The sequence below is a fragment of the Chiloscyllium plagiosum genome, unplaced genomic scaffold (assembly GCF_037043375.1).
Source record: "Chiloscyllium plagiosum isolate Xiang-an unplaced genomic scaffold, Cpla_swu_hap1 HiC_scaffold_39, whole genome shotgun sequence".
NCBI lineage: Eukaryota > Metazoa > Chordata > Chondrichthyes > Orectolobiformes > Hemiscylliidae > Chiloscyllium > Chiloscyllium plagiosum.
Window position 1 is genome coordinate 12,946,204 of NW_028270177.1, and position 13,136 is coordinate 12,959,339.

Genomic DNA, 13,136 nt, shown 5'->3' on the forward strand with positions numbered 1-13,136 from the left:
AAGAGTTTAAGTGTTACTGCGGATTATATCTGCCATAAATGCTATTGGATACGAATCTTATCAGATCATATGGATCGGTTTGAGACACAGTTAGAAGCATTGAGGAATTTGCAACAGCAGCAGTATATGATGGATGGCACTTATAGGAAGGTGGAAAGTCTCCAATACAGTCACATAGATGGGTTAACTCCAGGAAAGGTAAGAGAGGTAGGCACCTAGTGCAGGAATCTTTTGTGGATATACCCATTTCAAACAGTATGCTGTTTTGGAAAATGTAGGGGGTGATGGATTCTCAGGGGAACGTAGCATGAATAGCCAAGTTTCTGGTATTGAGACTGGCTCTAATGCAATGAGGTGTACATCGGTTTCCAAGAAATCAATTGTGTTAGGGAATTCTGTAGTCCGAGGTACAGACAGATGTTTCTGTGGCCAGCAGCAAAAAAGTAGAATGGTGTGTTGCTTCCCTGGTGCCAGGATAAAGGATGTCCCAGAGGGTGCAGAATGTTCTCACGGAGGAGAGGGGCCAGCAAGAAGTCATTGTCCATATTGGAACCAACGACATAGGAAGGAAAAAAGTTGAGATTCTGAAGGGAGATTACAGAGAGTCAGGCAGAAATTTAAAAAGGAGATCCTCAAAGGTAGTAATATCTGGATTACTCCCAGTGCTATGAGCGAGTGAGGGCAGGAATAGGAGGATAGAGCAGATGAATGCATGGCTGAGGAGCTGGTGTATGGGAGAAGGATTCACATTTTTGGATCATTGGAATCTCTTTTGGGGGAGAAGTGACCTGTACAAGAAAGACGGATTGCACCTAAATTGGAAGGGGACTAATATACTGGCAGGGAAATTTGCGAGAGCTGTTCGGGAGGAATTAAACTAGTAAGGTGGGGGGGGTGGGATCCAGGGAGATAGTGAGGAAAGAGATCAATCTGAGACTGGTACAGTTGAGAACAGAAGCGAGTCAAACAGTCAGGGCAAGCAGGGACAAGGTAGGACTAATAAATTAAACTGCATTTATTTCAATGCAAGGGGCCGAACGGGGAAGGCAGATGAACTCGGGGCATGGTTAGGAACATGGGACTGGGATATCATAGCAATGACAGAAACATGGCTCAGGGATGGGCAGGACTGGCAGCTGAATGTTCCAGGCTACAAATGCTACAGGAAGGATAGAAAGGGAGGCAAGAGAGGAGGGGGAGTGGCATTTTTGATAAGGGATAGCATTACAGCTGTGCTGAGGGAGGATATTCCCAGAAATACATCCAGGGAAGTTATTTGTGTGGAACTGAGAAATAAGAAAAGGATGATCACATTATCGGGATTGTATTATAGACCCCCTAATAGTCAGAGGGAAATTGAGAAACAAACTTGTAAGGAAATCTCAGCTATCTGTAAGAATAATAGGATGGTTATGGTAGGAGATTTTAACTTTCCAAACATCGACTGGGACTACCATAATATTAAAGGTTTAGATGGAGAGGAATTTGTTAAGTGCGGACAAGACAATTTTCTGATTCAGTATGTGGACGTACCTACTAGAGAAGGGGCAAAACTTGACCTACTCTTGGGAAATAAGGCAGGGCAGGTGACTGAGATGTCAGTGGGGGAGCACTTTGGGACCATTAACCATAATTCTCTTAGATTTAAAGTAGTGATGGAAAAGGATAGATCAGATCTAAAAGTCGAAGTTCTAAATTGGGTAAAGTCCAATTTTGACAGTATTACGCATGAACTTTTGAAAGCTGATCAGGGGCAGATGTTCGCAGGTAAAGGGATGGCTGGAAAATGAGAAGCCTTCAGAAATGAGATAACGAGAATCCAGAGAAAGTATATTCCTGTCAGGGTAAAAGGAAAGGCTAGTAGGTATAGGGAATGCTGGATGACTAAAGAAATTGAGGGTTTGGTTAAGAAAAAGATGGAAGTATATGTCACATATAGACAAGATAGATCGAGTAAATCCTTAGAGTATAAAGGAAGTAGGAGTATACTTAAGAGGGAAATCAGGAGGGCAAAACGGGGACATGAGAAAGCTTTGGCAAAGAGAAATAAGGAGATTCCAAAGGGTTTTTACAAATACGTAAAGGACAAAAGGATAGCTAGGGAGAGAATAGGGCCCTTCAAAGATTAACAAAGTGGCCTTTATGTGGAACCACAGAAAATGGGGAGATACTAAATGAGTATTTTGCATCCGTATTTACTGTGGAAAAGGATATGGAAGATATAGACTGTAGGGAAATAGATGGTGACATCTTGCAAAATGTCCAGATTACAGAGGAGGAAGTGCTGGATGTCTTGAAACGGTTAAAGGTGGATAACTCCCCAGGACCTGATCAGATGTACCCAAGAACTCTGTGGGAAGCTAGAGAAGTGATTGCTGGGCCTCTTGCTGAGATATTTGTATCATTGATAGTCACAGGTGAGGTGCCGGAAGACAGGAGGTTGGCAAACGTGGTGCCACTGTTTAAGAAGGGTGGTAAGGACAAGCCAGGGAACTATAGACCAGTGAGCCTGATGTCGGTGGTGGGCAAGTTGTTGGAGGGACTCCTGAGGGACAGGATGTACATGTATTTGGAAAGGCAAGGACTGATTAGGGATAGTCAGCATGGCTTTGTGGGTGGGAAATCATGTCTCACAAACTTGATTGAGTTTTTTGAAGAAGTAACAAAGAGGATTGATGAGGGCAGAGTGGTAGATGTGATCTATTTGGACTTCAGTACGGCGTTCGACAAGGTTCCCCAGGGGAGACCGATTAGCAAGGTTAGATCTCATGGAATACAAAGAGAACTAGCCATTTGGATACAGAACTGGCTCAAAGGTAGAAGACAGAGGGTGGTGTTGGAGGGTTGTTTTTCAGACTGGAGGCCTGTGACCAGTGGAGTGTCGCAAGGATCGGTGCTGGGCCCTCTACTTTTTGTCATTTACATAAATGATTAGGTTGCGAGCATAAGAGGTAGAGTTAGTAAGTTTGCAGATAACACCAAAATTGGAGGTGTAGTGGACAGCGAAGAGGGTTACCTCCGATTACAACAGGATCTGGATCAGATGGGCCAATGGGCTGAGAATTAGCAGATGGAGTTTAATTCAGAAAAATGCGAGGTGCTGCATTTTGGGAAAGCAAATCTTAGCAGGACTTATACACTTAATGGTAAGGTCCTCGGGAGTGTTGCTGAACAAAGAGACCTTAAAGTGCAGGTTCATAGCTCCTTGAAATTGGAGTCGCAGGTATATAGGATAGTGAAGAAGGCGTTTGGTATGCTATTTTTTATTGGTCAGAGTATTGAGTACAGGAGTTGGGAGGTCATGTCGCGGCTGTACAGAGCATTAGCTTAGGCCACTGTTGGAATATTGCGTGCAATTCTGGTCTCCTTCCTATCGGAAAGATGTTGTGAAACTTGAAAGGATTCAAAAAAGATCTACAAGGATGTTGCCAGGATTGGTGGATTTGAGCTACAGGGAGAGGCTGAACAGGCTGAGGCTGTTTTCCCTGGAGCGTCGGAGGCTGAGGGGGTGACCTTTATAGAGGTTTATAAAATTATGAAGGACATGAATAGGGTCAATAGGCAAAGTCTCTTCCCTTGGGTCGGGGAGTCCAGAACTCGAGGGTTTGGGGTGAGAGGGGAAAGATATAAGAGACCTAAGGGGCAACTTTTTCACACACGGTGGTGTGGATATGGACTGAGCTGCCAGAGGAAGTGGTGGAGGATGGTACCATTGCAACCATTTGGATGGGTATATGAATAGGAAGGGTTTGGAGGGATATGGGCCTGGTGCTGGCAGGTGGGACTAGATTGGGTTGGGATATCTGGTCGGCATGGATAGTGTGGAGCGAAGGGTCCGTTTCCATGCTGTACATCTCTATGACTCTACTTCAGAGGCCGCATATGAACCTCTGTTGTCTGACTTTTGACCACTGCCAGATTTATGTCATGTGGGGAGGGTGTGAAGTTTTGAACAGCCTTCTGTTGGTTTCATTAGGTACTTACCTCAAATAAAACTTTTTTTTTGGTTAATTATGAAAATCACTGCTACATCATTAATCAATTAACGAGATATTTTAATTTATTTTTTCACTTGCACATTCTTAGACAATTACAGCAATTGTGACTATTTATAGAGGAGCTGTTGCAAGGCATTTAGTGAGTGTACCTACTGAACCTAACTTCTCCTCGGATGCTGCCTGAACTGCTGTGCTCTTCCAGCAGCACTAATCCAGAATCTGGTTTCCAGCTTCTGCAGTCATTGTTTTTACCTTTTACTGAGTTTTATTAAGCCTGTTGTGATACTCCCAGTACTGTGCTATATTGATGGTCAATCGTTATGCAGTACACCACCTGTGTCAAAAAAAATGAGATTAATGGAATTCTAGTGACAAAATAATGCAAATCTGCAGGTCACATTTCCTGTATACTATGTGGGGAAGGGCTAGAGTAGTGTGGGAAAGGATGATATGAAAAGGGTTCCATAGTTTTTAAGCTTCCAGAAAGAATTAGTTGCAAGTGAATACTGGATGATAATTTTGAAATAATACAGTTTACAAGGTGCAACGCACTTGGACTGCTAATGTTAACATTAGAATCAGTAGAATAAGTATGTGAGGGAGAGAGTTTGAAGGCTAGAAACTGGTGCCGACTGAACAAGAAGCTGCTACTTGTCTGTCTCCGGTATTTTCAAGAATTTCCTGATGTGGGATTCATGTCTTGAGCAAGCGTAGTGGTGATAAGTTATTACTGCTTTTTGTTTTACCTTTGGAATTCTGAACTCTAACTCAATGTTATATACAGGTTTGAACAGTAGCTTAACTTGTGCTTTATATTCTGATATCATGTTCTCTTGCCTAAAATAATTTCTTTTGCTTAGGGCACAAGAAACATTCCTCCAATGGGATCAATGCCGGAGGTTTTACAACTTCCTGATGGCAGACAACATGAAAAAGATTATTTTATTTCACAGGTGATTATGTTACATTTATGTTGGTTATTTGTATGTTTATTGTGATTATTCAATATATTCTAATTAATAAGAGTTGCAGAGTATTCAGAAATTTCTTTAGAGAAAAGACTGACCAGATAAACTCTAATTGTAATGACCAATCTTTAACCTATTTGAGGCATAAGAAACCATTTACTTTAATTCTTTTCATTCTTACTTTCTAATGCACCTGTGTGTGGTTTCTTAATCTAACTTAATGTAGCTCTTCATCTATTAAAGTGCGCACTTGAAAATGTAAACTGATTTAATATTTTGCTGTCTATCATTGTAGTTCCCTGGGTCCTTGTATTACAGGTCTTAGTAAATCAATAATGTCAAAGCAAATATGTTGGATTTGCTAAAATTAACACTTACATATTGCTTAGTCATTGACCCAGGAAAGTTTACTTTGGTACTGGTATCCTTGTTGCCTGGGGGTTGCTAGCACTCCTAACCATATGTAGTAAAAGTAACACTTGTTGTTTGGTCAAGGCAACTTTTTTTGTATTTTTTGAACTTTTTTTTTAGACTTAGAATGTTGCCTTTCTATTGATGCATTGCTAATAGTAGGTAGAAGATAACTTTGCCATAGAAACCAGTACTAAAATAAAAAATGCATATCCTACAGTTTCTCGAGCCAATATTTCATGGCATCTGCGAAATCTATAGTTGTGCTCCTGTTACTCTCCTGAAGTCCTCTTAGCACTGTAGTTTTAGCTTCCGTATAAAATACTCTGGGTCGCAATTACTTTGAATTTAGCAGATCAGAATTCCGCAGAGTGAAGATGAGGAATATTGGCTTACTTTGTTCATTCTTGCATTTTTCATCTATGTGGGTTGTATGACTTGTTTCCATAAACTATGTGGGGCCGATGTTTATCTTAACTATTTTAATGTAGATATTGCTGTTAATGCTCAATTATATAAGCGTACTACATCAAGGGATAGAATAGAGGCAAGCTGGAAATCTGAAATAAAAACAGTAAGTGCTGCAGAAACTCAGCAGGTGGCATCTGTGGAGAGAGCAACTGAATTAAGATTTTCAAGTTCAGTATAATACTAAGGAATAGTGCATGTGTTTTCCTGGGTCTCCTTCTCATAATGCAAGATTCTCTGTCAATTGGTATTGGTCGATATTAGTAAGAAATGGGTAACATTTTGATTTGTGTTTGCATTCTATATGTTGCAGAAAAATTTTATTTGGAGAAAATGAATGCAAAGCTCCAAATTCTCTGGCAGATGTAGACCTTAGCAAACTTTATACAGCAACTTCCCTGATGCATATCGATGATAACATCATGAGGTAAGTAGTAGTCTGCCATCTTAGTTTGTGTGAGCAGTATTGCTTCTTAGAAGTTGTGGTTTCCAGCTAAGAGTTTAATTTTTTTATTCTGAGTTAACACAGCAGCAAAGCATTGCGGAAATGCTGATTTATCACAGCAGCTGTACTCAAATAACACTATTTAGATGGAAATAAAAGATCCCAAGTCCTTTTCAGTGAAGATCTGAAGACTTCCCTAGTGTGTCATTGGCATTGCTCTTTCCAATCCTGAATAGGCAGCTTTTTTTTTGTCTCTAGTGGTGTTTCAAAAGGTTTCCTGGTATCACCATGTTGAAAGGTGCTAGAGATCTGATGGTCCATGCCTTTTTTTAAAATGTACTTGTGTTTAACAGATTACTCTATTTAAATCCATAAACATTTGCGAGGATGTTTCCTCAGAGTTGCTTGTTTGGCTGTTTTCAGAACAAATCATCTTTTTCTCCATTTTGTGTTAATTCAAAATCGTTTCAATTATACAATTTTTTTTCCTGTGGAAGTGTTTTGGTTAATAGAAATCAAAAACATAAGTGCTTTACCTATGCTTTTTTTTTGTGAGCTTTCTTCTAAATGTGATATAGTCAAGAGGTCTGAGTAGAGGCCTGATGAATTCAGGAGGGTGTTTGTAGTATTGGAGCTTAGCAATTGGGTGAACTACAATCATAGTTATTTAACATAAAAAAATTAAAAAGGAGGGGTTGGAGGCAGGAAATTTATGCATGTGTCTAAAATTCACTTTGAAGAAATACTGCACAACTCATGGTGATAATTTAACTTAGAAGGACAAAAAATTGTTTAACATAAGTGTGTTGCTGACAGAGAGCACAGTGTAATGAATCTAGAAAAACCTAAGCTATGTCTATGATTCCTGACACAAATTTATTCTCTAACCACTCTCCTGGTGACTTTATAAGGTTGATTTTTTTTCCATCCTTTATTCTTTATTTGGCCCCAAGATGAACTTCTTACCACATATCAATGCCGTCACCAAGATTTACTACTATATCACCTGTACCACATTGCCTGACTGTCCTGCGTCAGCCTCAGTTTTTTGCTGAAACCCTCATCTGTGTCTTTTACCTCTAGGCTTGACTGTGTATTCTTCTACCATGTTTCTAACTCTCAACAGGAGCACAGCCAAAACTCTACTACCTACGTCCTATCTTGTGTCAAATCGTATTCGCCTATCACCTCCCTGACTTGTATTGGCCTAGTTCCAGTTGCACCTCAATTTTAAAATCTTCATACTTTTTTCACATCTCTCTGTGATCTTGCACCTCTTTATGCCTATGGTCTGTGCCAGATCTGCAATCTCTCAAAATTTCTGTGATTCTCAAAATCCAGTCTTGTTTTTAGATTAGATTAGATTACTTAGTGTGGAAACAGGCCCTTCGGCCCAACAAGTCATCACTGACCTGCCGAAGCGCAACCCACCCAGACCATTCCCCTACATATACCCCTTCACCTAACACTACGGGCAATTTAACATGGCCAGTCCACCTAACCTGCGCAGTTTTTGGACTGTGGGAGGAAATCAGAGCACCCAGAGAAAACCCAAGCAGACACTGGGAGAATGCGCAAACTCCACACAGGCAGTCGCCTGAAGCAGGAGTTGAACCCGGGTCTCTGGCGCCGTGAGGCAGCAGTGCTTACCACTGAGCCACCGTGTTTGTATTTGCTGATTTTTAAACAGACCACCATTAGCAGAAATACTTTCAACTACTGAGCCGCTGAGCTTTAGACCTTCCTTCCAAATCACTTTTCCTTTTAAAGCATTCGTCTACTTGTTTAACAAGGCTTTTGGACTATCCAAATATTTCCTTGTGTGACCTAGTGTCAAATTTTGTTTGATAGCACTTCTGTGCAGCACACCAGCATGTTTACTGAGTAAAGACACTATAAAATAGAATTTTTTTTTCAACAACATGTATCATGACATGACAGAAGTTAATACTTAGTTTGAGAGTGAAAAACTTAGGTCAGAAACAATTGTCTTTACTTAAATAAAGGGATTTATAATGAAATGAGGATACAGTTACCTAAAGTGAACTGGGCAGATAGGTCAGCAAAAATGGTCAGCAAAAGGCAGTAACAGATATTTAAGGAGGTAATTCATGACTCTCAGCAAAAGTACATCCCAGTAAGGAGGAAAGATTCTAAGAGAGAGATAAATCAACCATGGCGAACCAAGGAAGTTGAGCGTATTAAGGTGAAAGAAAAGACATACAAGGAAGCCAAAGTCATTGATTATTCCAATCTTCAGGACAAATTCCAAATCCATCAAAGGAGGACTAAAAAGAAAATAAAGACAAAGAAAATAAACTGCGAGGCAAACTAACAAGAAATATAAAAACTGGCAATAAGAACTTCTTTAAATATTTAAATTGGTAGAGAGAGGTCCTAGTGAACATAATCCCCTTAAAAAATGAGTCTGGGGAGACCGTTTTAGGAAACAAGGAAATAGTAGAGGAGTTAAACATTTTATTTAACATTCTTTACGTTGGGAGGTTCTTCAAACATTCCATTATTACTGAAGAATACTGGGGAAAAATTAGGTACTATAACCACCATTAACAAAATAATATTAGACAAACTGATGGGGCAAAAAGCAAGTAAGTCCCCTGACCCTCTGGTCTGTATGCTAGGATCTTAAAAGAGGACATCTTTACAAATAGCATTGGTTGTAATTTTTGTAATTTTCCAAGAATACAAGTTGGATCTCCAAGTTAGATTCTGAAGAACACAACAGCACAGGAACATACCCTTCAGCCGACCAAAATTGTGCCAACATATGCCTTTCTAAATTAAAAACTTATTGCCTCTATGCAGTCCATAGCCTTCTGTTCCCCGTCTATTTATATATATGTCAACATGCCTCTTAGAAGTTGCAGTCGTAATTGCCTCCTTCACCAGCTCTAGCAGTGCATTCCAGGCACTTAACACCCTCTGTTTTAAAAAAAACTTGCTTCTGACATCTTTACACTTACCCCCTTTTACCTTAAACCCATGTCCACCAGTATTTCTATGCTGAGGAAAAAGACTGACTATCCATTCAATCTATGCTTTTCATACTTTTGTAAATTTCTATCTGGTCACCCCTCATCCTTTAACATTTAAGTGAATACAAACAAAGTTTGTCCAATCTCTCATCATAGCTAATACCCTCCAAACCAGGCCATATCCTGGTAATTGGTTTCTGTATGCTGGCCAAAGCCTCCACATCCTTCTGGTAGTGCAGCAACCAGAACTGTAAACAGTTTAATCTGGTGCAAATGTGGATTTACCCTTGTACAACCACCCCAAATCAACATTCCCCGGTTCTTTCCTTAGATTGTGGTAGTTAGCCTTCCCCCAGTTAATACTTTCATCCAAGGACTGCTCTTACCTTTGTCTAAAAGTAATTTAAAATGTATAGAATTATGGCCACTGTTCCCAAGATGCTCTGCTACTGAAACTTTGATCACTTGGTTGGGCTCATTCCCTGAAAACCAGGTCGAGTATAGCACCTTCCCTACTTGGATTATTTGCATACTGACTCAAAAAACTACCCAGGACATGCATGACAAATTCCTCCCCATCCAAGCCCTGGTACTAAGTAAGTGCCGGTTAATATTGGGGAGGTTAAAATCCCTACCATAAGAATTCTGTTGTTTTTACAATTTTCCATAATCTGCTTACGTATCTGTACCTCCTTGACTTGCTGGCTGTTGGGAAGCCTAAAGTATTACCCCATCATATTTGCCCTTTCATCTACCAAAATGGCAACTTTGGGCAAGCCCTCCAAGGTGTCCTCCCTCTACAGCTGTGATATTCTCCCTTACCAGTAATGCATCACCTCACTTCTTTTGCATCCCTGTCTATCTTACCTAAAGCATCTAAATCCCAGAACATTAAGTGCCAATCTTGTCCCTCTCTCAACCAAATCTCTGTAGTATATACAATATCACAGGTATAGGTATTAATCCAAGCTGTAAGTTCATCTGCTTTACCTGTCGTACCCCTCATCTTAAATAAAATATACCTTAGACTGCCAGTCCTTCACTTGCAATCTGTTCTTCCTCTGAATCTCACTGGCCTTCATCTCTGATGGCTCCTCTGCCATGTTACTTGCTGACCTACTGCTCTGGTTCCACGCCCTGCCACACTAGTTTAAACCCTCCCGAGTAGCAGGATATTGGTGCCCCTCCAGTTTAGGTGCAACTTGCCCTTCTTGTACAGATCCCAACTGCCCCAGAAAACATCTCTATGGTCCACGTACTTGAAGACCAACCCCCTACTCCAGCTCTTTAGTCATGTATTTAACTGTACTGTCTTTCTATTCCTAGCCTCATCGGCACTTAGGAATTAATCCTGAGATTGCAACCCCAGAGGTCCTGCTTTTCAACTTTCTACTTCACTCCCTGAACTCCCTTGCAGGATCTTGAAAACTTTATTTACATATGGAAAGTCCTTGACTATGGTACAAGCTTATCAGAGATAATTCCCAGAGAATCAGGATGTCTGTTTGTATCTGTCAGCCAGGGCATCCTGATTGGGGTTATTAATCTGGTCCAGTCAGGGAACAGCTCATTGTATGGTGTCAACCTGGCTGACTAAGTTACAATCGCAACAGATCAAATCTCTCTTAGTGCCAATATGGACTGCAACCTCTGGCTTCTCAATCTTCCACTTCAGAAAGTCACTTGCCCGCAGAAAGACATGCTTACTCAGGCATCAGGAAGGCAACACACTATCCTGGAGTCTAACACACAGTTACAAAATGTCTGTCTGTGCCCGTAACCATTGAGTCCCCTATCACTACTGCTTCCCTTCTACCCTTCATGCTGAACTACAGTGCCAGTCATGGTGCTACTGATTCCCCTGAGAGGCCCACCTGAAAGGCCCTCCAAGCTATCCAAGAAAGTATACCTGTTGGAGAGGGGCATTGCTACAGGGGACTCTTACATTGCCTGCCCGCACTTACTTGTCTTCCTAGTGGTCACCGAACTCTTCTGTCTGTGTAGCCAATATAGGGATGTGACCACCTCGCTAAACATGCTGTCCACAACATTCTCAGCCTCATGGATGCTCCATAGTCAGTCCATCCATAGTTTCAGGCATTCTATGTCGCAAGTGAGGAGCTGCAGCTAAATGTACTTACTGCATAAATAGTCACCATGGACACTAAGTGTCCCTAATTTCCGACATATTGCAGGAGGAGCATTCAACAGGGTTGAGGTCTCCTGCTATTTCAAATCTTATTGAATAAATCAACCTTCTCAATGACTGATAACAGTCCAAGAGCTGATTACACAGCATTATCCACTCATCACCAAACCCGGGTCTCTCACTCCCGTTCTTTATCCCTAGCAGTCTACAACTACAAAACATCAGTACTTTATCTCTGTCCAGAAACTACTCAGTCTGCAAATCTGGCTCCAGAGCAGAAAGGCCTGTGTCACGTTTTCATTTGAGACACCATTTACTGAGGTCCACCCCTAGTTTCAGCTCCATCTTGCTGCTGTTCAGCCAAAGGTTCACTGTTCTTCACCCTGTTTCTACTGCTGTCACTACTCAAAATGACCTCGGTCCAGCCCTGCTCCTCAGATATTTATCCTGCTGTCATTCCTCGGAATTCAGCATTCCTGAAGAAGGGGTCTGGCCCAAAACGCCGATTTTCCTACTCCTTGGATGCTGCCTGACCTGCTGTGCTTTTCCAGCAACACACTCTCAACTCTAATCACCAGCATCTGCAGACCTCACAGAAAGGTAACACACGGGTGCAGCAGGTAATCAGGAAGGCCTAATGGAATGGTGGAACTTGTCTCGGCAGGGGGAGGGTGGGGTTTAGAATATTTGAGTAGGGAAGACTCAGTGCAACTGTACAAGATGTTGGTAAGGCCATATCTGGAGTACTATGAGCAGTTTGGATCCCCTTATTTAGAAACATATCTTTTCACTGGAGACAGTTCAAAGAAGATTCGCTAGGATAACCTCATGGAGAGATCGTCTTGCAAGCAAAGGCTTAACCGTGTTGGGACTCTACTTGCTGGAGTTTAGAGCAAGAAAAGATGATCTCTTTGAAGGGTATAGGATTCTTAAGGGGCTTGACACAGTAAATGCTGAGAGGATGTTTTCCCTCACGGAAGAGTCGAGAACCAGAGGTCCGAATAAAGGGGCATCAGTTTACAACTGAGTTGAGGAGGAACTCCTTGCCACAGAGGGCCATGGTGGTAGAATGCCTGTTTACATTTAAGGCTGAGATGGATAGATTATTGAGAAGTAGGGAATCATGGGTTACTGGGAAAGTCCAGAAAAGTGGACATGAGGAATGTTGGATCAGTCATGATCCTATTGAATAGTTGAGCAGGCTCGAGAGGGCTGAATGGTCTTCTCCTGTCCCTGTTTCTTATGGTCTTATAAGTCTTTCTAACCCTCCACTTGCATGTTGCAATAATCCTAAAGGGTTTGTTAGTTTGTGGAAATAAGGTTTCACAATAAAATCTGCGGTCATAATTTTAATATTTTTCTTTGGTCACCTCTTAACCTTTGTTCTAGCAAATACATGGATTGTGGCAGTGAAAAAGTGTTAAATTGATATGCTTTAGTAATTCATTGTATTTATATTGTGTGTTTTCAAGATAGTTATACAGTATGCATATTTTGATTGTACTGAGTGTTTAGCTTTAAAACGTTTTCCTTTGAGCTTATCCAAAATACATTTTGGATTTACCGTAATATCTATCTGTTTCAGAAAATTCCATGGGTATGACACACTGAAAGAATATTATGAGAAAGAAAGCTGTATGCACTATCTTCACAATGTAAGTCAGCTTAATTTAGGTTTGAATTATAATCCATTTCTTTACA

General features: G+C 41.0%; 1 protein-coding gene across 3 annotated transcripts in view; it reads left to right on the forward strand.

The window, feature by feature from the left end:
* Positions 1–13,136, forward strand: part of LOC122540931 (monoacylglycerol lipase ABHD2-like) — a 106,057-nt gene that overhangs the window by 78,020 nt on the left and 14,901 nt on the right. For all 3 annotated transcript variants that reach the window (XM_043677248.2, XM_043677249.2, XM_087981398.1), the window contains 3 exons: positions 4,859–4,951; positions 6,159–6,272; positions 13,021–13,090. In XM_043677248.2, coding sequence (XP_043533183.1) covers positions 4,859–4,951; positions 6,159–6,272; positions 13,021–13,090 — 277 coding nt within the window. The remainder of the gene's footprint in view (positions 1–4,858; positions 4,952–6,158; positions 6,273–13,020; positions 13,091–13,136) is intronic.